Source organism: Rhinolophus sinicus, linkage group LG14, assembly GCF_036562045.2.
Source record: "Rhinolophus sinicus isolate RSC01 linkage group LG14, ASM3656204v1, whole genome shotgun sequence".
NCBI classification, from domain to species: domain Eukaryota; kingdom Metazoa; phylum Chordata; class Mammalia; order Chiroptera; family Rhinolophidae; genus Rhinolophus; species Rhinolophus sinicus.
Window position 1 is genome coordinate 9,990,946 of NC_133763.1, and position 21,262 is coordinate 10,012,207.

The 21,262-nt window shown below is 36.3% G+C and overlaps 1 protein-coding gene across 14 annotated transcripts in view; it reads left to right on the forward strand.

Moving 5' to 3' along the window:
- Window positions 1-21,262, forward strand: part of EYA1 (EYA transcriptional coactivator and phosphatase 1) — a 292,977-nt gene that overhangs the window by 136,707 nt on the left and 135,008 nt on the right. For 6 of the 14 annotated variants that reach the window (XM_019726030.2, XM_074318728.1, XM_019726026.2 and 3 more), the window contains exons 3-4: window positions 11,729-11,778; window positions 13,339-13,466. The exons of 3 other annotated variants lie outside the window; for them this stretch is intronic. In XM_019726030.2, coding sequence (XP_019581589.1) covers window positions 11,729-11,778; window positions 13,339-13,466 — 178 coding nt within the window. Of the gene's footprint in view, window positions 1-6,317; window positions 6,591-11,728; window positions 11,779-13,338; window positions 13,467-21,262 lie in introns of those variants that run through there. 5 more of the 14 variants (XM_074318730.1, XM_074318732.1, XM_074318733.1 and 2 more) reach the window with 3 other exon arrangements.

A 21,262-nucleotide genomic window follows, 5' to 3' on the forward strand; every position in this document is an offset into this window, starting at 1 on the left:
ACGCTGCAATTCAGGCAAACCAGATTGTTGGTGATATTAAAACGGAATCCCTGAAAGAATCTGGGGACGCTTCCAGGCTTCCAGTTTTTGAAAGAACATGAACCACACGTTTAAAATAAAAAAATAAAAAAAATCAATATAATACTCCAAATATTAAACCATCTGAAATAAGAATTCTTATTAATCGTAAGCATCTGAAGACTAAAATACTTTTATCTTTATTAACAGTTGACCCTAAAAAGGGCCTCTCTGTATTTGAACAAACTGAAGCTATTGATTTCCCTTGTATTCACCGGAGTCTATTTTTTCCTTACTGTACTGCTTTGTAAAGTAAAATTCAAGAACCCAAGGCAACTTGATCGCCTGCAAGCACGAATCTTTACAGTAGGGAGACCTCCAGGTTGTATACCTATTGACATTGCTTAATAAAAACATCTAGAATAATGGTGCTTCTGGTTGTGTTTCCAATAGTGATGTGATTGCAGCTCACTGTGGATTAAGTTACCAATCCTTTGAATTCTGACCTTCTGTCTAAAACAGCTTTAGAGGTTACTCTTTTTTTTTTTTTTTCGATTGGGAGACTGGAGGGGGGAAAAGTTAATGCTGCTTGAAGGAAGAAAAAAATCCTATAGGTTATTAGGTTTTGGTTTTTTTATTTTTCCCCTTCTTGGCATTTCCTTTGTAACAGTAATAGAGCTTCTTGATTCAGAATAACTAAAATGGACCTCCCAATGCCTAAGGAGACTTGGAGGGCATTTTGGATGTAATTATTTCCTAGGTGAACAAATCAAGTGTTTATGATGTAATAGCTATTAAGATCAAAGCATAGCACACTGGGTAACTGAAATTAAGAAATTCAAAAGGGAAGACATGAACAGAACTGTGAAACAAGTTGTCTGTATAACTGCTTCTTGTGAACTTGGACTTTCAGCTTCTCTTTTTTATTGTAAAGAAAAAGTTGGGAATATTTATAATCCCTACTGTAGCAAGCTAGTTCACCTTTTTTTTAAATAAATAGTGAGAAAAAATATCCACCTCCTGATTTGATCATTTCAAGTTTAAGGATTCGTCGCAATTTTTCCCTGTTGACAATTTAATGTGCTTTTATTTTTGAATCTGTGAACTAACTTGCAAATGTGTTTGTAAATAAGCTGATGTTGTATCGTGTTTGTGTCTATTCTATATTGAATGTATCGTCTCAGTATATATTGTTTCAATATATCACAAACCTTTCTGGACTTATTAACCTCGTTGGGTCTCACCTTGCTCCAAAATGATATTGTAACCAGGATGTATTAATGCCCCAGTGTTCAGTCTGCCATTTCCTGGTAACTTTGATGGTGCTGGAGAAATGAGGCAGATCCCAAAACAAATAGTTAGTGGGGCGTGGGAACGGGAGGGGGGGGTGGCATATTTTTTAGAAACAGGACCAATACAGATAAGCTGTGACATTATTTGTTAAAATAAATGAAGGAGGAATATCAAAAGCCTAGCACAGTGCCTGGCACATAGTAAGCACTCAATAAATGATCATTCCTTTCCTTCTTCCATGCGATATTCACTGTTTCTGGAGAATTTAAAAACTGTGAACTCAGCTGTCATGAAACCTGGAAAACACAAAGCAAGTTTCCAGATCCTCTTACATGTATTGGGAGGTGCTGACAAGATTCGTTTTGCCCAGGGCTTGGGGGGGAAAAAGAGGCTGAAGAGGAGACAACCTGGGTTTTCTAAGTTGCTTCATGTCAACAGAAATCCATTTTACCATGTGAGAAAGCAAAATAGCATATTGCTGAGATTAAGCATATGGTTCCAAGCCCAATTATTTACACATTTTTGGCAGAAAGTAGAAAAAAAGTAACTCTGTTTGCCACTTTGAAAAATCAGTTGATTTAAAAATAGAAAACCTAATATGTCATTTTTATTTTTTTTTCAGTACCTCTATCATCCCATTCTCTTTGCTTAAAAATCTATTGCTGCCCTCATTATCATGATTAGTTTCAGGAAGTGCTGCTCCAAGTTTTATTAAGAGTAATAATTAAAACAAAAAAAAAACATCCTATGGGCAGTCATTGCTACATATGATAACACATTTTCCACCCTACACAAATAAATGGTGATTACTCATATGTATGAATAATAACCAATGTGCTTATTAAGGGGCCAGGACATAGGTCATATTTCCATATCGTGTTGGTATAAAGGCTGCAATATTTATGAAAATAATTTTCCGTGGTACAGTGACTAGTTAGTAATTGCCTCCTTAAATTTACTGTTAAAAGCTATTCACGTTGGAGTTTGAATGGAAAACATTTAGCACAATGCTGGTCGACATTCAGTTTGGCGGATTTAATATCATTCTTAAAATAAATAGAGGATGTTTTACTTGGTTGCGTTTCAGCAGAAGGCTTCTGGGAGCAGGGCTCTCATTGTAGGTCTCGTGCCAGTGGGGAAAGAGGAGGTCATGGGAGTGACCACTCCAGATGCCTGCAAGGATGCGAGTGTCAGCTCTCCAGACACACTGTTCCAAGGGTTCCATAAAAAAGCCAGCAATGTATTAGGCGGGTGCAAAAGTAATTGCAATCTAAAAGGTTAAAAGCAATTGCAAAAACCACAATAACTTTTGCACCAACGTAACAGTACAATGGCCAAGACCACAAGAAGATAGAGCTACCTGGAAACGGAAGGGCTAGAAGTACAGTAGTTTGGAATATTCTGTTTGCCGTTCCACTTTGAACAGTTTGAATGGCCAAATGTGGACTTAGTTGCAGATCATACTGGTTTTAATAATGTGGCAGAAATAATAACTCGGATGCTGCTTTTGAAGAAAAAGCATTGGTCTTTAAGCGCTAATTCTATTTTGCAATGTACCAGCCTAGTATTTTTGAGAAATAATCCCGTATGAATGGTAGAAACAGAGAGATAAGAGATGGTCTACATCAGACCAGGTAATAGCATGCATGCTTAATTTGAAAATTACTTAAAGGTAAACACAAAAGGAAGAAAAAGAACTTTTGAGTATAGCTTCTATTGGAAATGTCAGAACTACTCAAGAACTTTATGATTGTTAATGGAATAGAATAGGGAAAGGGACCGTTGTGTTCTATCCCTTGTTTTCTCAGTGTTTGTTATATTTAAGTTGGTGACATCAACTGTTTATCCTTTTTTTTTTAGCAAAGTTCCCAGTTACCTTTTTGGTTGTTTTAATGAATCCCGTATATCTGCCTTTGAATTTTTTTAAAATTAGGGACATTTGTTTACTTTTGTAATTATGCCTTTATTTAAAATTCTCTGTTAATTGACAAGCACAAAACATTTCTATCAAAATTACAGGCTTTTATATAACCAGTTGCATATCTAAGCAACAGCTTGCTCTGTAAGATAAAACCTGTTTGGAGATACAGTATATGAAAGGTATGTCTCTTTGAGGGTATTCAGACATTTTGTTACAGTTGACTATTTCAAGTGTTTTCCTTTACCAGGTAAAATTATATATGTAATTTTGTTTCAGTAAGAAAAAACGTATTAGAAAAATTTTTACTCCTATTCATGTTTATGGGTTGAAATTCCTGTAGGAACTATCATATAGTAATGTTTTCTACTATTACCTGTCTTTACTAATGGCAAAATTTCAGCAAATTTTTCCAATTTCTGTTGTAATGTGTGTGACTTTATTTAGGGAACACCTGGTCCTTAGAGTTTATGGTTAAGTCTGCAATTATAGTTGGTGAAAATTTACCAATTGGAAGTTAACAGTGCACTGCCAATTGTGTCTTATTAGTAATGGCTTACATTTGGGCTATATTTTAGGTGTAAGTTATATGATAATTATTACATATCTGATATCCAAAGTAGTAACAGGCAATTTATGGATAAGCATGTGATTGTTTTTAATCCATTTAATTTTAATTTAGGAAAGGAAACCACTTAAAAGTGCTAGATGTGCACATAGATATTTCTTTTAGCCAATGACTTAGCTCTTCGTTATATAATTATGAATCATGGCCTATATCATTTCAATTAGTGGTCACATTACGTTCATCATGCTTTTCATAATTTTCTTCCTAATTGCATGCATCATTTCTTTCACGGTGTGTTGTTTGGTTATATAAATAAAAATAATTCAGTTTCAATATAAAAATGAATGTAATACATTTTATTACAATGTAGGCAATTCTGTATAAAAGTCAGATACTTTACATGATATCCCTCTGGTTCTGACTTCATATAGTTTGTGACTTCTGGATTTGTCAATACACTCTTTCGTGGATCAGAAAAATAATATTGTACCCTTTATGTCCAAAACAATTTTTAAATTAGGGGAACCATGGGTACAATAGTTTAATGTGACGTTTCAAATAGGGTTAAATTCTCCAACCAGGACCTCCAATTTTATATTTTATGGAGCTTAGAAATAAATATGATAGCAAAAGCAGTTACTGTTTGATATAGATTGAGTTAGTGTAACATTCCATTTCCTCACAGCACTAGAAACCTCCATTATGTGCTGAATTTTATTTTCTGCATATATACTTGAGTATATTGAATAAGTGATACTTCTGGTCTGAGAAAGTGCTGTAGGTGGTAACGTAATTCTATTTCTGCTGCATATATGAACAGATCCAATAGCAATCAACTGATTTTTGACCCGGCTTCCCAAATATGGTAGATGACTAGCCCATGGTTCCTTGCCGCTACCATAGAAAATGAAATCCTAGGTGAGTTTGCAGTTTGAGCTGTCTCTTGGGTTTGACAAAGCGTTCTTTTCTGAGGAATTCAGATTGGCATCCTTTCCGGGGAATGGGGCGGTCCATATTGAATTTTGGTCATTAGAAGCTTTGTGTTTTGTTTGCCTCAGAAGGGTGCTTTTTTACAAATTAGCAAAGATAAGGTAAGGCTGTGCCTGTCTGACTTATTAGTTGATGATCTGAAAATGTATTTTAAAATGTTTTAAGCAATTACTGTGATTTTTAAAATGTTTTTGCATATCAAGGCAAGAGCCTTAACGAAAAGATGCTTTTTATTACTAATGAAAAGCCCAGATACATAGAATAGTATTATGGGTCATGACAAAACAGTTTTAAGGAAAATCCAATGAGTATCAAGATTTTAGAGTACAAAATTGGTTATGATGAGTGAGTAGTATCAAAAATAAACATTGTTATTTGAACTGTGGTAGAGGGCTGGCAAATAGAAATATAATAACCAGTCACATAAGTGATGCCTTCTTTAAATATTTGAAATCGATAAAATGGTTAAGTCATCAATCTAAAACTGAAGTCATTTATTTGCCTAAAATATGATAGTAAGTAAATAACTTAAACTGGAGCTGTGATTTAGTCATAAGCTGAATAGCTCAACTCTCCAGGTGTTATAGATTATCATGCATAGATTCTGAGTTGAGTTCAATTTTTTTTTTTTAAAAAAAGAACAGACTGTAAAGAAAGAGTTCTAGATAAAATAAACCTTTTCCCCCAAAATCATTTTAAAATATTAACACTGAAATATTAGCTGGTTCATACTCCACAGAAGTTGTTCAGGTAAAACTTGCCATTCTAGAAACCATTGCAGAATCATCATTCAGGCTTCCATTGTTAAACTGATAATAGCTTACACGTTTGCTTAAAACCTCCCTTTGCGTACTTAATGTGGAAATGGCCATTCTATTTTTTTTATCTTCCCCTGACCTGTCAGTTGGTACATTCGGAAAATTTTTTTTTTTTTTTTAAAGTATCGCTTCCCCAAGTTTCAGGGCCTGAAAAAAAAAAAAAGAAAAAAAAAAACTTTTGGAAAAGTATAAAAGATAACGTGTAACTAACTACTCCCCAAAGCTCGTAATTGGTAGCTGCTGTAGCCAGAGATGTGTGTTGACAGTGTCTCCGAGAAGTTCTTCTCACACAGCTGTTTATTCTGATAGCATGGGGCGCGTTCATTTACATAATAAATTTTTTTTTTTTTTTTTTTTTTTTTAAGCAGCAAGGTTGAGTCAGACCGAGCAGTGCTCCTTCCAATTGTTGCATTTAAACCAATAAGGTTAGGACCAGAGAATAGCTGTGGTTTGCGTTGCAAAAACAACAACAAAAAAAGCCCCGAGGCTCCACGGGCAGACCTACAAGGCTGCGCAAACAAATCGAGGGATGAGATTCTGCTGTTTCTTTGTCTAGGGTGCTCAGATGCTATCAGCTGCTGCTGTTCCGTGGGGCCAGAGCGCCTGGCTCCACACGGTCTCTAAACAGAACGGTGGGAGCTGATGGCTCCGAGTTTGGGGCGAGGTAGAAACTCTCCAGTGCCACTTCCGACTGTAAGCCTTCCTGTTGCCGGCCACTGTGGCGGTTTTGTTTCTGGGGAACGCGTTTTCGCTCAGTCGCTCGGCAGCCCGAGCCTGCAGCAGCGGCCAGGCGGCCGTCCCCGCGGCCGGGCTCACCCCTGCAGACGCGCTCCGCTCCCAGCAGCGCCGGGCTCCGCCGGGAGCTCCTAACAGCCCTCCCGCGCGTCCTTATCCAGGAGCGAAACTATGTCAGGAATGGAGGTTTGCTAAACCAGAAAATTCGAAGGAGCGCAGTAAACTGGTGGACGCAGCAGATGTAAGCGCTGTAAGTACAAGCTGCCTGTTTGAAAAATTGTAGTGACTGGTAACAGCTGTCCTGTGGGCGAAGCTCAAGATAACGAGGGCGCTTTTAGTATTGTTTTGGTTTCCTTTAAAATGAAAACATGAGAGCTCGGGGAAGATTATGACACTTTGTACCTAGTCCTTTATGAGCCGCAGGGTTCCGTCATAAAAGTATAATTCTTAACCCCCAAATTATCTCAGCGATTAGCATCATTAAGAGATAATGACAAATTAATTGTTAGCAATTACTTTTGTTGTGATCTGTATCAGTAAATAGAACGCATGGCTATATTCTTGGAGAGAGATGACTTCGTATCTCTTTTCTGAATTGCTGCACAAACTGCAACTATTTGTGATACTGAATAAACTCAGATAGATACTTATGTAGATACATAGATATATCCATTGCAACAGGCAGATAACTTTTCCTACACACTAGGTTGATCTGAGAAAAGAAGGAAGGAATTAACGTTTTGAAAGGACAACAGATAACAAAAGAAGATACCACTTTTTAGGAAGGAAATCTTTTTGCTTCAGTAAACACATTCCCCTAGCATTATATTAAACAGGCTCGTCTGCAAAAGGTAAAATAATAAACGCTTGCCAAATTGATGTATTTTTCACTTACTGACACTTTATGTGACTTGCCTGGACCTTGAAATTAAAAAACAAGATTCTAGATTCTTAAACTTTTGAATTACTTACAATATTTGTTGTTCAGTATATGAATTGCTAATGAATCATGGGCTTCTATGTCTTGGAAGGAGTTTTTGAACACATTTAAGCATAGCGTTTGCAAGAATTCAGTAAGTTCAGAGCTGTCATTGAATTTAGACAAGCGTTTTTATGTTTCATTTCTCAAAATGACAAGGGGTAACAAAAAGACGGTATAAGCATATAGTGTAGTTTTATAGGTTTGGGGTTGTTTTTTTGCAATGTGTCTATCAGAGTAGGTTTTATTTTAGGCTTCTGGGAATGTCTCTGCCCACCTTTTGGATTTGAGAACTCTGGTACATGAATAGTCATGCTTTTTGGCATTATCAAATGTTTGATATTTGACTTGCTCACTGCTTGAGTTCTCCTAAGGCCCAAAGTGTTCAGTCAGTGAGCAAGCAGCCACGGATTTTCAATCCTGAAAATTCTTCGCGGTGACACAGAAGCCTAACTGAGCGGCTGTTGAAATTTTAGAGTGCCAAAGGGAAGTCAACTGCTATATGAGGTCCGTAGACATGATAAATGATTTTCTCAAAATAAAATTTCCATTTGAATGCAAAAATTTATCAGAAACCTTTGGAAAGAAGAAAAACACGTGCATCGAGAATAAAACCACTTCTTCCATTTAATCAGATATCAAAAGTATTTCATTCAACTTTTTCAATAAGTGCTAGTTTTGAAAACAATCCTTTAAAACTATAGGTAGCATCAATGTCATTTAAGTACGTGTTTTTGTGTTCAAGGGAACTCTTATTTTGTCATTCTCTGTAAATGACATACTTCAAAAAGGAATATGGTATATTCTATTAAAAATCCGTAATAGTATTAAAGCAGTCATTTTAGGGACGCTGATACGGAAGGAAGTGTTAACATTTAAAAGGCATCCATCTCTTCACAAAAGTTTATTTCAATTTTAGTTTTAGGTTTTTATGACAGCATGGACACCTCGGTCGAAATATTGACTGAGGAGAATTTTAGCAAGAATGTGTTCTGATTAAAAAGCAGATTTATGCCTAAGGTACATTCCCCCCTATAAAATACATTCTGATTAGAAAATTGCCATTGTCTTTCAAATTTGGGAGTACTCAGGTTGATCTGTGGTTGGGCAAAACTCGCTCTCCTGCCAACTCTATTTATTTAGATAAGTTCAGTACTTTCACTTTGAAATTTTCTTTTTAGTTTGAAAAAAGAAAGTTTAAAATTATAGTCATTTTATAAAAATTGCTTCTAGCAAGCAGAAAAGCCTGTGGAAAACCCATAATTTAGACAAGTACCTACATTTTATTTGCTCTGTGCTGCTGAGATTTAGAATCCCTTTCCATTTACAGTTTACTTTTCACAGAACATTATTAACTTTTTGGCTTTCATACATGATCTTCTGTCAGATGCTTTTGATTTGTCATTTAGCAAAGTATAATAAACAGTGCAAACGTCATGCATTTTGCTCCGCATCCTGAGCTCTGTGGTAGGGAAAATGTGATAAAATGTGTACCTTAAGTCTTGTTTGATGATCTCTCAAAGCAAGTGTGCCTTCTGGAAATAATTTCTGGGGTTGAAGAGCGTGGTATTAACAGATTTAATGTGGCTATTCAATGGATTGGCGAAGTACTATGTGAGGTTTAACAAAATGAGAGAGACAAATTGAACATCAACAAAAGTTACATCTGGGAAGAATTATAAATTTAATTAGAAAAAAGGCAAACTTAAAAGACCTCATTAACTAATCAGAAGTCAAAGTTACTAGTTTAGGATTCTCGAATTTAAATTCTAAGAAGTTCGGTTATCTTTTTTTCTCTCTGCATTTTCACAACTCTGTCAGTATGCTACTATGGGTATACTATACAAAGAGGTTTAAAAAGCATTAAAGGGAAATGACTTCTTTGTCATCTAAAATGGCCATTTATAAGGTTATGGGAAATATTTTTTTGTACTCATAGGAGCATTTGAGTTAAAAAGACCAGATTAGGAGAAGACAAGAAACAAATTAAGTTTAATGATGTAAAGCAGAAAATGTGAGCTGACTGAGCGCCTTTTTCTGAAAGCCATGAAATATTTTTTTCTCTTTTGAATGAAAATATGCCTAATTATTTTTGAAACGCATTATGGTTTTAGACCTTGAAAGCACAGAAACTTCCAGAGATAGTGTCAGACATCAGAGAAAAATCAACACGGATCAGAAATAGGTGTTCTTTTTAGATAAGTCATTGTAAGAGTATGTTTCTTTACTGCATTGTAATCTTGTACTACACATAAAAAACTAAAAGCATGTGAAGTGTAGCATTTTGTAAACTGTAACTAATTTTGCTCACATCTGTGTCTAATTGTTGTCTGCACTGGCATTCTTGAGAGTAGATTTATTTTTCCTGGGCCACGATGTGGATTCAGCTGACCAGCCTAAGTGAGGATTAGTTGTTTTAAAGTTATTTTGATTAAAGAGTCATTTTTAAATACAGTAACACACAACACATGGTTTAAATAATCCTTGAGACACAAAAGAATATATCTGAAGTATACTTAATGAAATGAAGATCGTGAATGTGGACTTTCCAAAATTGTAGTGTATAAAAAGTACAGTAGAAACTGAGTCGAGTCAGCATAAAAGAAATAGGTTGTTGTGAAAATACTTTAGTTTTTCAGTGAGAAAACGTATTAGAATTATTTTGAAGTTCACTTTTTAATTAACAGTTTGGTTTTGAAATTTAAATGATAGGTTAAACTCAAATATAAATATAATCAGACTTTCAAACGATACAATGAAACTAAAATTACATGTCCAAGATTATGCTATATAGCTAATGTTAAAATAGGAATGTATTTTAACATTGAACAGAAAGTATGTTTTACATACTGTTTCACATAATTAAGCCAAGAGAGTTCTTAAAACTAAGTTAGTTCTCACCTATAATTTATTCCAGGTGTATAAAAGTGGAAATAAAGAAAAAAAAATTTATCCTTGAGGTATATTGCTGCAGTTTCTAAAGGAAAACATTTAATCTTGTGTGAGAACATTAATTTTAACAAAAATTACAGAAGATTGTCATCACAAAATGACATATCTACAGGCATTAAAATTACATTTTCATTTAATGCTCAAGCATCTCAAAAATTATTTTTCATCCTACACGTATTATAGGAAAGCACACCTAGAAATTTCAGGTAACATTACACCAAGATATTTAGACTTTAGCAGTGCCTTATTCTTGCCAAAAGGTAGGAGTTCTTAATTTCATAAATCATAATTAAAAAATAACAGGACTCAGTAGAAGATATTTGGTTGGATAACATTAATGCTATTTGAGATGCTTCAGTTCTCATCTTTGTTCTGTAACCGTGATTGATGTCAGTTCAGGTTGAATGAAAATGCACATCAAAGATTGGGAATTTTGAGCCATTTTAAACACTATGCAGAATACTCGTTACTGTAAAGCGTTATTAGCCTGAGCTTGCAAGCCCACCTTCACCTGAGCTTATCACCTGCTGGCAGTTTGTGCTGCCTCTGGAGGCAGTGACTAGCCAAGCCTGCAAGCTTGTTAAATTAGTTGTTCAGTGAAGTCCCGAAATACAGGTTTGTCTGGAGACAAAAGACACCAAAAGGCTGGCTAACTGGGATATTGATGATTATTATTAAGCTATCCAGTCCTTTTCAGGGTTTCCAAGATGGAAAAGTAAACAAAAAGCTAACTGCTTTTTCTATTTTACCAGGCAGTGAGGAATAAGCATGCACCAAATTTAAAATTTTTGTGGGTCAGTGAGCACACAGCTCAGTGATGGAACTTGGGGTGTGAAAACTTGCCTTTGCCGTTTATAGTTAGTCCAGCATGACCTGAACGTTGCCCGGAAGCTGTTTCCGTGAATGTGAAATGACAACTAGTCAATAGAAGAGAAAACCATCGTGATAAGGTTAAGAAACTGTGGGGAGTCAAAGGGTTGGGCGGGAACTCCGTTTCAGCTGGTGATAGTAGAAGATGAAAGATCTTCAGAGGATGCTGGAAAGTGACTACTTGAACTACTGCTGTGAAACACACTCATTTTGCTAATAGCGATTTTTTTTTTTTTTTTCTTTTTTCCAAGCACCTTTTCGGAGCTGCCTGGGCAAGGCTGCTTTGCATGTTGATTGGGGGAGGGGTGATCCCGTTTGCAGCTGTCATAGGCCAGTGATGAATCACTATCCAGTCATTTGGCTGCCTTTCCCCCCTGACAAGGGGAGGAGAAGGGTAGACCTGCAGGAGGAAACAGCGGCAGAGACCTCAACTTAAAGACAATATGCCTTTCACTGCTGCAGTATCCTCCTTTTTCTCTTTTGGTTAAAAGAGAGCATTGTCGTTTTCAGCCATGTGCTCTGTATAATCCAGAGTTGACACTGAAGCAGAGTTAACAACAGCTTCTAATTTTTTACCCCGATCACAGGTGCAAACACCTCAAACCAGTTCAGATGTTGCTGTTTCCTCAAGTTGCAGGTAAGGATATTGTTGATATTTGACATTTTCGGAGATTACCTCTCTCTGACCCATATCTATTTTTGTCTAGTATTTCTTAATTATTTCTATTAATAGCAGCAGCCTGGGTTGGAAATTACTTAGCAATTTGTGTGTGTTGTGTGTGTGTGTGTGCGTGCGCGCGCGTGCTTGTAAAACATTTTGAGTAGAAAGGGAAGAGGAGCTTAGGTTTGAAAATGATTATGGGCTATAGTTTCTGGAGTTCAGAAACCTGAATATGTAATGAGAATGAGGAGACAGAATTTGGATTTTAAGCCATTTCTAGTTTGAAGGCAGAAGAGCTGGGGAAGTAACAATTCACTTTAGAAGCAAAATGGTTCATATTAAGCCATTCTAAAAACTAGTATTTACAGTCAGTAAGTGCATCCTCCAAATTAAAATAACTCTCTCTTATTGACCCGGTGAGGGTGAGGAGCAAACAGTCCTCACTTCATATATGTAATATTAAATACCCCCTCCCCTTCAGAAAAACAACACACATACATTTAAAATAAAGTGAATGGGCCTTAGATTTTCAAAACTTTGAAACCAAAACGTATCCAGGTTCGTTTTTAGCCACTTTTAAGTAAATCCTCTCCTCTCTTCATTAATAGAATATGAACCATACATGGATAGTTGTACAATTGTGAACATGAGTAGTAGCTTCTGTACCTTTGATAGAATAAGTAAGTGTTGACGCTCAAGAACTTTCAGGGGGGATTTACCTGTTTTTATATGGTAAAAATGCACAACCAGAGCGCTGCAGCAGAATTGTTGCCCTGAGTGAGTGACAGTTGAGATATTCTGAGTGCTAATGCTGCAGGGACGCACTGTGTGTTGTTGGCCTGATCCCTTTTCAATTGGGCAGGCTGTATGTAATCCACAAAGCAAACAAGTGAGCCGACATCATAACGTTTTAATGCTGCATTTGTTTCAAGGGAAACAGAGGAACAATTAAGCAGTTTGCCAGAGTAAACACATGCGTCAGGACTGTCTCATTCCCTGTCACTAGACTATAGGCTTGAAGTGTTTTATTTGGTTTGGAGACCCATTAAATTACAATTGGGTGGTAAATTATAAGGGAGTACCTACTGCTAATTTATTAGATGAAACAGATTCCTAAGAAAAGTGATTTTTTTTCCCTGTTATACCTGTTTACGTATCTGTCTTTTCTTTGAGAAAAATAATGTTTTCTTTAATATAAAAGAAGTATTACTGACTTTTTTTAAAAATTAAAATCGATGTCATTGTCTTATTACATCTTGTGACTTGATGAGCTATATCAGAGAAAAAGGTTTGAAAAGCTCCTTGGGAATGTTTGTTTGGCTGGCTAGGTAAGGCAAGTGACACCTTTCTGCACTGCATGTTAGGAAAGCATGACTGCAGGTATAATGTGAGATGAACTATTTTGAGTCTAAGAAAATGGATACAATGGGACTTTTATGTGAATGTGTTTCAAAGAAGGTGTCAAGTCGTTAGCGCATTAAATGGTGGTGTTATGAATTTGGTACAACGATCCAACGGAAGGCTTCTTGTCTTTAGGTCTATGGAAATGCAGGATCTCACCAGCCCACATAGCCGTCTGAGTGGTAGTAGTGAATCCCCCAGTGGCCCCAAACTCGATAACTCTCATATAAATAGTAATTCCATGACTCCCAATGGCACCGAAGGTGAGTGTCTGCTTGTCACTGTTTACTTTGCACCTTATTTCTTCATCAGTGTCCGCTTTGTTATTAGGTGGTTATGAGTTCAGTTGTCAAAGTCATGAAACTGCTGTTCTATTTCCTCTTTAGGTAATCAGTTTGCATCCTTAGTGAGGCGCTGCACATGCCTAGGATTTTATAACATGACATAGACTGGTTTTAGTTTGCATAGATGCCTATATATCCATATTCTACATATGGCCTGTGTGGAACATTTTTAATGTTTGAGTGTGTTTGATCTCCTGGTCCACCGTTCTCCACAGCACAGTGTCAGTTTGCATTGTTTTGTTTCATGAGTAATGAAAATGTGGTTATTTCCTTTATTTTAACTTTCCCGTTTGTTACTAAGTATAACCATTTGTTACACTGAAACAGTTATTTAAATGTAGCATTGGACTGGATTCTTTCTGAATACCAGTAAAATAATTTGTGTGCCTACTGTTCTTGTGGCTTTGGCCATTAAGTTATAAATAAGTAAAAAAAGAAACAACAAAAAAGTATATTTGGTGTTTACAAATATACATCCTCATTTGGGAGACACACAAAATTGATTTGCTTTCTTAAAGGTTAAATAGTATACTTTAAACATAGCACTATTATACTTCTTTTTTGTAAAATTAATACATGAATATTTATGTATAGTTTATGTAAATAGAAATATCTACTTTAATCCACATATCCCTAAGCCTAAACATATAAGCAAGACTATATATACATACATATACCTACATATATATATATATATATATATATATTAAGCTGTTATTCACATTTATTTAGGTACTGTGTATATTTTTAAAACTTGAGCATATGGAAGGCTATGTTACATGTTGCACTGTCTTTATTTCTATGTTAGCTTATTGAAAAGTTACTTCTTCACAGATGATGTTTTTACTTATTTCCTAGTAAACCTCTGGACCTTGATGAACTTAGAGCATAAGTTTCACTAGAAATTCAATGAATTATCCGTGGTTAGAATTCTATCCATAAACAAAACACTGAACCATCGTTCCCCAATCACCATGGTGATCTTTTATCACCATTCTTAAAAATAAACAAAAGCAAATGCCGTTAAAGTGTGTGTTTGGTGGAGTATTCCAATATGTATAAGTGAAGGCTTTTAAAACCAGTAATGTTATGAAATTTATGCTAAAAAATACAAAACCAGTTGTTTCTCATATGAGACATCTTAATTTTTATACCAACAGTGATTATTTTTAACATGTAAATAGACTGTATTTTCCTTTTTGAATAAATACTTTCATTTCCAGTGTTTATGAAAGAGGGTCACTGTCAAAAGTAGAAACTGCTGATTTGGCAAAAAAATTATTCTCTGGATAAGGTTCCATTTCACCTGAAACTTTTCTTCCCATTTTGATAGGTGATCAAAACGAAATTTAAATTATTTAAAGGAAAGCAATTCTAGTGCTTACGTGGATTTTATAGAGCAAAGAAAAAAACAAGCAGTCCTTTTTTTCTCTCCTTTGGAATTTGGCTTCAGGTGGAAGCTTGGTTTGCACGGTGCAGACCACGGCAGGTCCCTGGGCTGGTGGGTCCACACAAGAGTTGTGCAGGTAGCCACTGACAGGGGCGTCCGAGGGGACCAGAGGTGCACACGTCTGACAGTCCTTCTCATCACTGAAAAGTCCAAATAAGACAGTCACTTAAAGTAACTTAAAAATAAAGAAGACTAAGTGTCTTAAATTGTTTTGCTTACTAGCGTACACCAATACATAGTAGTAGGGGTAATTATGAGCTAATGTAGTCAGTTTTCTTATATGTGAAGAAATGAAATAGGGTTAAGACGTTTCATTTTGTCATCAATTACTGGCAAATTGTCTCCAACAAAATAAGACCCACTCGTATTGAAACCAAGTATGTGTTGGGGACGTGTCCCCCCCCCCCCCCATGGCATTGTGTGAATTGATGCGTGGTTTGTTTTTTAAGGGAGTGGTACTATATTTCTGAGTATTTACATTTAACAGCTGATACCATGTTCATGTTCAAGAATATATATTTTGTAAGATTTTTGCATAACTAAAATAAGTTCAACATAAAAATATTTTAGATAATTGTATAATCTGCTGAGCCACTCAATTTGGAAAATACTTAGAAATTATTCCATATCCTAAAAAAAAAAAAAAAAAAAAAATCAGTCTTATGTCTTAGAAGTGAATTTTTCAGGCCAGTTTCAGACAATTACACAGTTACTAGTCTCACTCTGTTTTCAGGCATTCTTAGTGGTATACTTTGCAAGGGTTATAGTAGTTAGAAAGTGAAGTTAGAAGATATCAGTATGAATTATCCAAAAAATTAATGGCATTTTAGTCAATCTACTGGGATATTCAGTTTTATTTTAGTATATACTTTGAAAATATGGACTTGAACTTTCTTTACCGTCCATGTCACATGCCTGTTTCGATGCAAATAGTCTCAGAGAGTTCTGGATTATTATTAAGTTTGTGAATCAATGTATTATGCTACCTATATGTTCCATAATGTGTTGGTTTCCTTCTTCTCAGTCACCACTAGAGGAGTAAAGCTTAAAATTAGCAAAGTCATAATATCTGGCAAGCTTCTCTGGGATATAATCATTATAGATTTTCCTATTCCTTCTTTGAACATCTTATTTATGTTGAAATCAGTGGTGTTTACCAATGAATTAGAAGACTGAAAAACAAGAAACTCATTAAAATTTCAAAGACTGCTTAAAATATCAATCACCTCCCCTAACTCCCTAACAAATATTTCTAGCTATATATGCCATGATTTATATTTCAGCGACTTCACTGCAGCCCAATTGAAGCTGGTCTCCTTAATTAGGTCAACAAAACTTCCAGTTAGTTTACACAGTTGTTGGCTTTGCCCACGTTTATATAGATTGTCTTCTCTCACTCAGCCATTTTTCACTTCCTGCCACCACTTGTCCCTCTAATGAGGCTAAGAAAACATGAAAATCTCCTGTATCAAAAACCATAACTTCATCTGAAGAACAAACAAGAAGGGAATGGAATGGAGAGGCAGAGAATATTAAGTTTCTTCTTAAGTCTGCTGCCAAATTATCATAAGACTCAGTGTTTGTAGGTTCTGTGCTCACAGGCTAGTGCCTATTTTTATGGTTCATCTAAGGGATAAAGACAGAAAGAGACTGAGCTGCAGCCTCCCATATTGTGCTTTTTTTTATTTCCTAGATGAAATGTTCTTTAGTTAGAAGAGTTGTTTGACTGTTTCGTGTTTCAGAAGTTTCAGCTATTCATATTTTTTATATTCGAGTCCAACCTCCCTGTGCATTGTTATTGTTGCAGTTAACTGTTGGTTCCACCCAGTTTATAAATCTTTGAATTATAAAACATAAACAGGTAAAAAGATAAAATAGTAGCATACAGGAATGCTTGACTTGCATTCAGGAAAGCACTATTAGAAGTGCTATGTTTCCAAGTGAATAAATGTTTTAGTTACTATTGAACAATTAAAGGTTGACCTGGAGGAGACTAATGGATGGTTATGACAACACCAATTGCGGTTTTTCTTTTAACCATTTTTCCTGGTCTTTGGGGAAGTTAGTCTTTCAAGACAGGGTGGAATAGAAATTTCTTATTAGAGTGATTGTCAAAGCATAATTTTTAAGACAGGCTTTTTGGTAGTGATGCCTTTTTCAGGTAAGTATTAAAGTGTCAGCTCTGAGAGCATTTGCAATGTGTGGGTATGTGTTCAAGCCTCAAAATTTGGGAGAGGCTGTAGTGTTGATGTTTGTACTGTGTAGGTGTGAGAAGTAGTGGGGGAACCTTCCATCAGAAGGACTCAGGGCTGCAGCAGTAAAAGGATTTTTATTTACGTACCTAATTAAGGCCTTGTTTGCAAAGCAGTGATTCTTTCCATCTTTGTTTTTTCTGGTTGTCTTAAGTCCATGGGATCCCGAGATTGGTCAGTTCATATATTGCTGGTTTGAGTGTTTATTTTGGGTTGTCTGGGGGTGAGGAGTGGGGAAGGGCCGAAGAGAGGTGAAGCAAGCGGAACTAAGAACTCTAATTCTGTTTTCTCTATTGAAAATGTAGATTGAGACTCAAGAAGAAGCTTAAACTTGTCTTAAGGCAGATGAGTTTGCCTTTCAGGGGCATAAAACCAGATGCAATTGAAATCTTCACTACAAATAGAGTTTCAGGAATTCTGGTGGTAATTCAAATAGTAATTTTGAATTGGCCTATCAGATTTCCAAGATGATAAGAGATACGATCTTGAATTAGGTGGCTTCATTTTCTGCGTCTTAAGATTTATTTAATTGTGTATTGCATATTTTAGGATCATAGGTTAATTCAGTTTTACAAATTTATATTATCTGAAGTTATTTTAAAGTTGTTTTGATCATTTCTCCAAAGCTTAGCACACATACAAGTGATCTGAGGTTGTTTTTCTCACTGTAATTTTAATTTAGTAAAATAGTTATATCCAACTAGAGTGTGATAAAGAAATCTTATTTATGAGAAATATGTAAACTGGAGTGAATGTGTATAAAATTATGGTTTGAGGCTGCAGTTTCAAGACTATATTTATATTTTTGTGGTCAGATATTCTGTTGTCAATAGAAAAATGGTAATCTAATTTTATTGTTGTTTGCGTTCTGCACCTGATTTAGTTTCTGGAAGATTAAGGGACATTGTGAATAAAGTTTTGCTAAATGACATTTTTAGAGTTTGTCTGTAGCCACAGGATTAGCCTCTTATAAATTGTTCTTTAACAAAAGCCAGGAGGAACAAAATAGTTTGTTAGGACTTAATATTTGCCTGTAGAGTGTATGAGACTAATTATCACATGCCTGTTGCTAATTAATAGTAATGGCTAATTTTTATAAATAACTTATTATTAGTCATTATGCTGACCAGAACCCATCATTTATCTCATTAATCTTCAGAAAATTCCTTTGAGATTGCCAACATCATGCGTAAGAGACTGTGTTTGAATCCTAGCTCCATTTACTAGCTGTGAGCTCAGGCAAATTCGCTTTCGTATGGCTCAGTTTCCTCATCTGTAAAATGGGATAATAGCAGAACACAGTCAGGCTTGCTGTGAGGATAAGGAAAACTTGTAGCACATTTGGAACGTACTAAATGCTCTGTTACGTATTAACTCCTAGAATTCATGTAAGTAATAGTCATTTCTATAGTACTAATCCCTATTTTACACCAAGAAAATGAGTCTTCAAAAGTTATAATAAATGACAAGTTGGAAAGTACATGGTTTATAATTGGCACAGTGGGTATCTGACCTGGTATTTGAATCAAGTTTTGAGTCCAGAGCCTGGATTTTAAAATGCCTGTATTATTCTGTGGAGAGAAGATGGGACTCCATCCACTGCCAGGGCTCTTTCTGATACCGTCATACTAAACATCGGTGCTTCTCTGCCATACTGGTGTCTTCATGGCTGGAGGACACAATTCTCTAGCAAACAGCAGAGCTGTAAAAGGACCAATGGCAGACGCTTTGATGACAAAAAGACTTCAGTAGGAGGACATTACCTCAGGGTAGTTGTACGCTGGTTTGTAAGTCCTTGTGTGTGTGTGAGATTCCATTCTGGTGTCACACGTACACAGTGTAATCCATCAGTAGGTTAACTTTTAGGGCAATTGTCTCGTACCAGTTTTCAAAGCTTTAGAGTTAATTACAATTCTGTCAGCCGGCCATCTACATTCAGCCTCTCTGGGCTCCAACAGAGATGGGAAGTCATCTCTGCTTTGCATTATATGTCATTCTTATACGCACATTTGGATTGGAGCTGAATTACGGTACAATCTAAAAAGCAGCTGCAGTTTTGCTACTGTTCAGATATACCTTTTCTACCTCAGAAAGTATTTTCAAGTACATGATAACTCTGGTCAGATTTCTCTTGGCTTTGACAACTGGATGATATTAACCAAGCCAAACTCAAAGAAGGTTAAGTGGCATTTGTGGGGGGCTCCGTAGGAAGAGCAGTCGCCAAAGGCGAGAGTGAGGGACCTGCCGTGTATGTTCTAGGAACAGCAAGCTGCTCATTGTGGCTGGAGGAGAGACAATGACAGAGTGTGTAAGAGGCCAGTCAGAGGAATGAAGGGGTAGGAAGTGGAGGGCCTCGTACGTTGGCACACATATTCCAGCCTGGCGTACATAGCTGACCGTATCTCCTACTGTCAGAATAGGGACGCCAATGCTCATTGCCTGGAACTAGGCTCAGAGTTTCTAGGAGCCAAGCTTCTTGATGAAGTAATGACAGCATGTAGCCAATTTTCACCTCCTCCCAATACCTGATACTCAGAGAATCACAGTTCTGTAGCGTCTCTACCTTAGGTGGGTCAGAACTTGGGTACAAACAGTGGTCCATTTCTCTAAGAGCATCCTATCTTCTGGGAAAATCTTCTGATTCCTTCCAGGGACATAAGTGAACCTTTAGTGAGTGCTAGTATTTAGGCGAATTCTTATCCCTTCAGGCATGGATTCCTTGCTGTAAGTAATTCCTAATTTCTTGCAATGGTGAAGGATACTTTGGGGTGAGCAGTATACAGATAAAGTGGTGTGTGTGTGTGTGTGTGTGTGTGTGTGTGTACACGTGTATGTGCATGTGTGTTTTCTTTGCTTACTTTGAGAAGGTCTAAGAGGAATTCATTCTCCTTTCTTTGGGTCCAAACATACAATGTAATATAAAAAATATGTACATAATTAAAATTTTTCCATTTTTACTTAGGGTAGCAAAAAAGTTTTCTGTCACATAGCCGTCCTCAGTGATGGCCTTCTCCAAACAAAATCCATGTTTGAGAAATGAATCAGGGATTCGCTTTTCACTGATATTAAGTTTTAGGACCCACAATTGTGTATAAGTAAAAGCTTATTATGATTATGTTCCTGGTAACTTGCCGTTTTGCAGATTTTTCAGTTTTATTTCATTCGTCCAATATCCCATCACACCAAAAAAGGTAGACAAACTCTACCAAACATATTCCAAGAAGGTATGTTTTATTACTCCCATAATACAAATTGGAAACATTTTTTTTCTTACATAACATGAATCAATATCTAAAATGCTTACCTATTTTATCATTACATCTATGAGTGATTAAGGGGGATTTTTCATGGAAAGAATACTTTTTAGCAAAAGAAAGCATATGAGCTGAAGTGACGGAGCCCCCACTATTTACTGAACACATCGCTTATGCCCTCTAGATATCTTATTTTATCCTTCAGAAAAGTCAGGGTGACTTTTATGCATCTCATTTTAAAGAGTTTAAGTGACTCGTCTGTGTTTACACCGTGTTGGAGATGCACTTTCAAAGACACGGGAGGCTGATTTCAAAGCCCACATCTTTCACACTCTACGACATGGACTCCCCAACAGCCCCGAAGCTTGGTTCTTACCCAAATACTTGACCTGCCTTAAACATTTTTTGTTACCTTGTCTAAGATTATGACCCAGTGAAGGAAGCATCTATGTATATGTGTGTTTTACCTGGTAGGGTCTCTAGATTCCTTCAGGGCAGAGACAGGCCTAGTATGTCCTCAACTCGAGCAGAACAACAAATACTTGATTTCGCAGTCAACAAATACTTGTTGAATGAATGCCCCATATTACTAAACAAATAATACAGGTGAACAATTACAAGAGAAGAGACTCCTCAATTGTATTTACAAAGCCTTGTGAAATTGAATAAGTGTCTCAAGCCCATTTTTCAAATATTTGAAGATGATCGTGTCGCAGACCGGCTCATACAGTAGTCCATCCGGGCAGAGAACACCCGCCA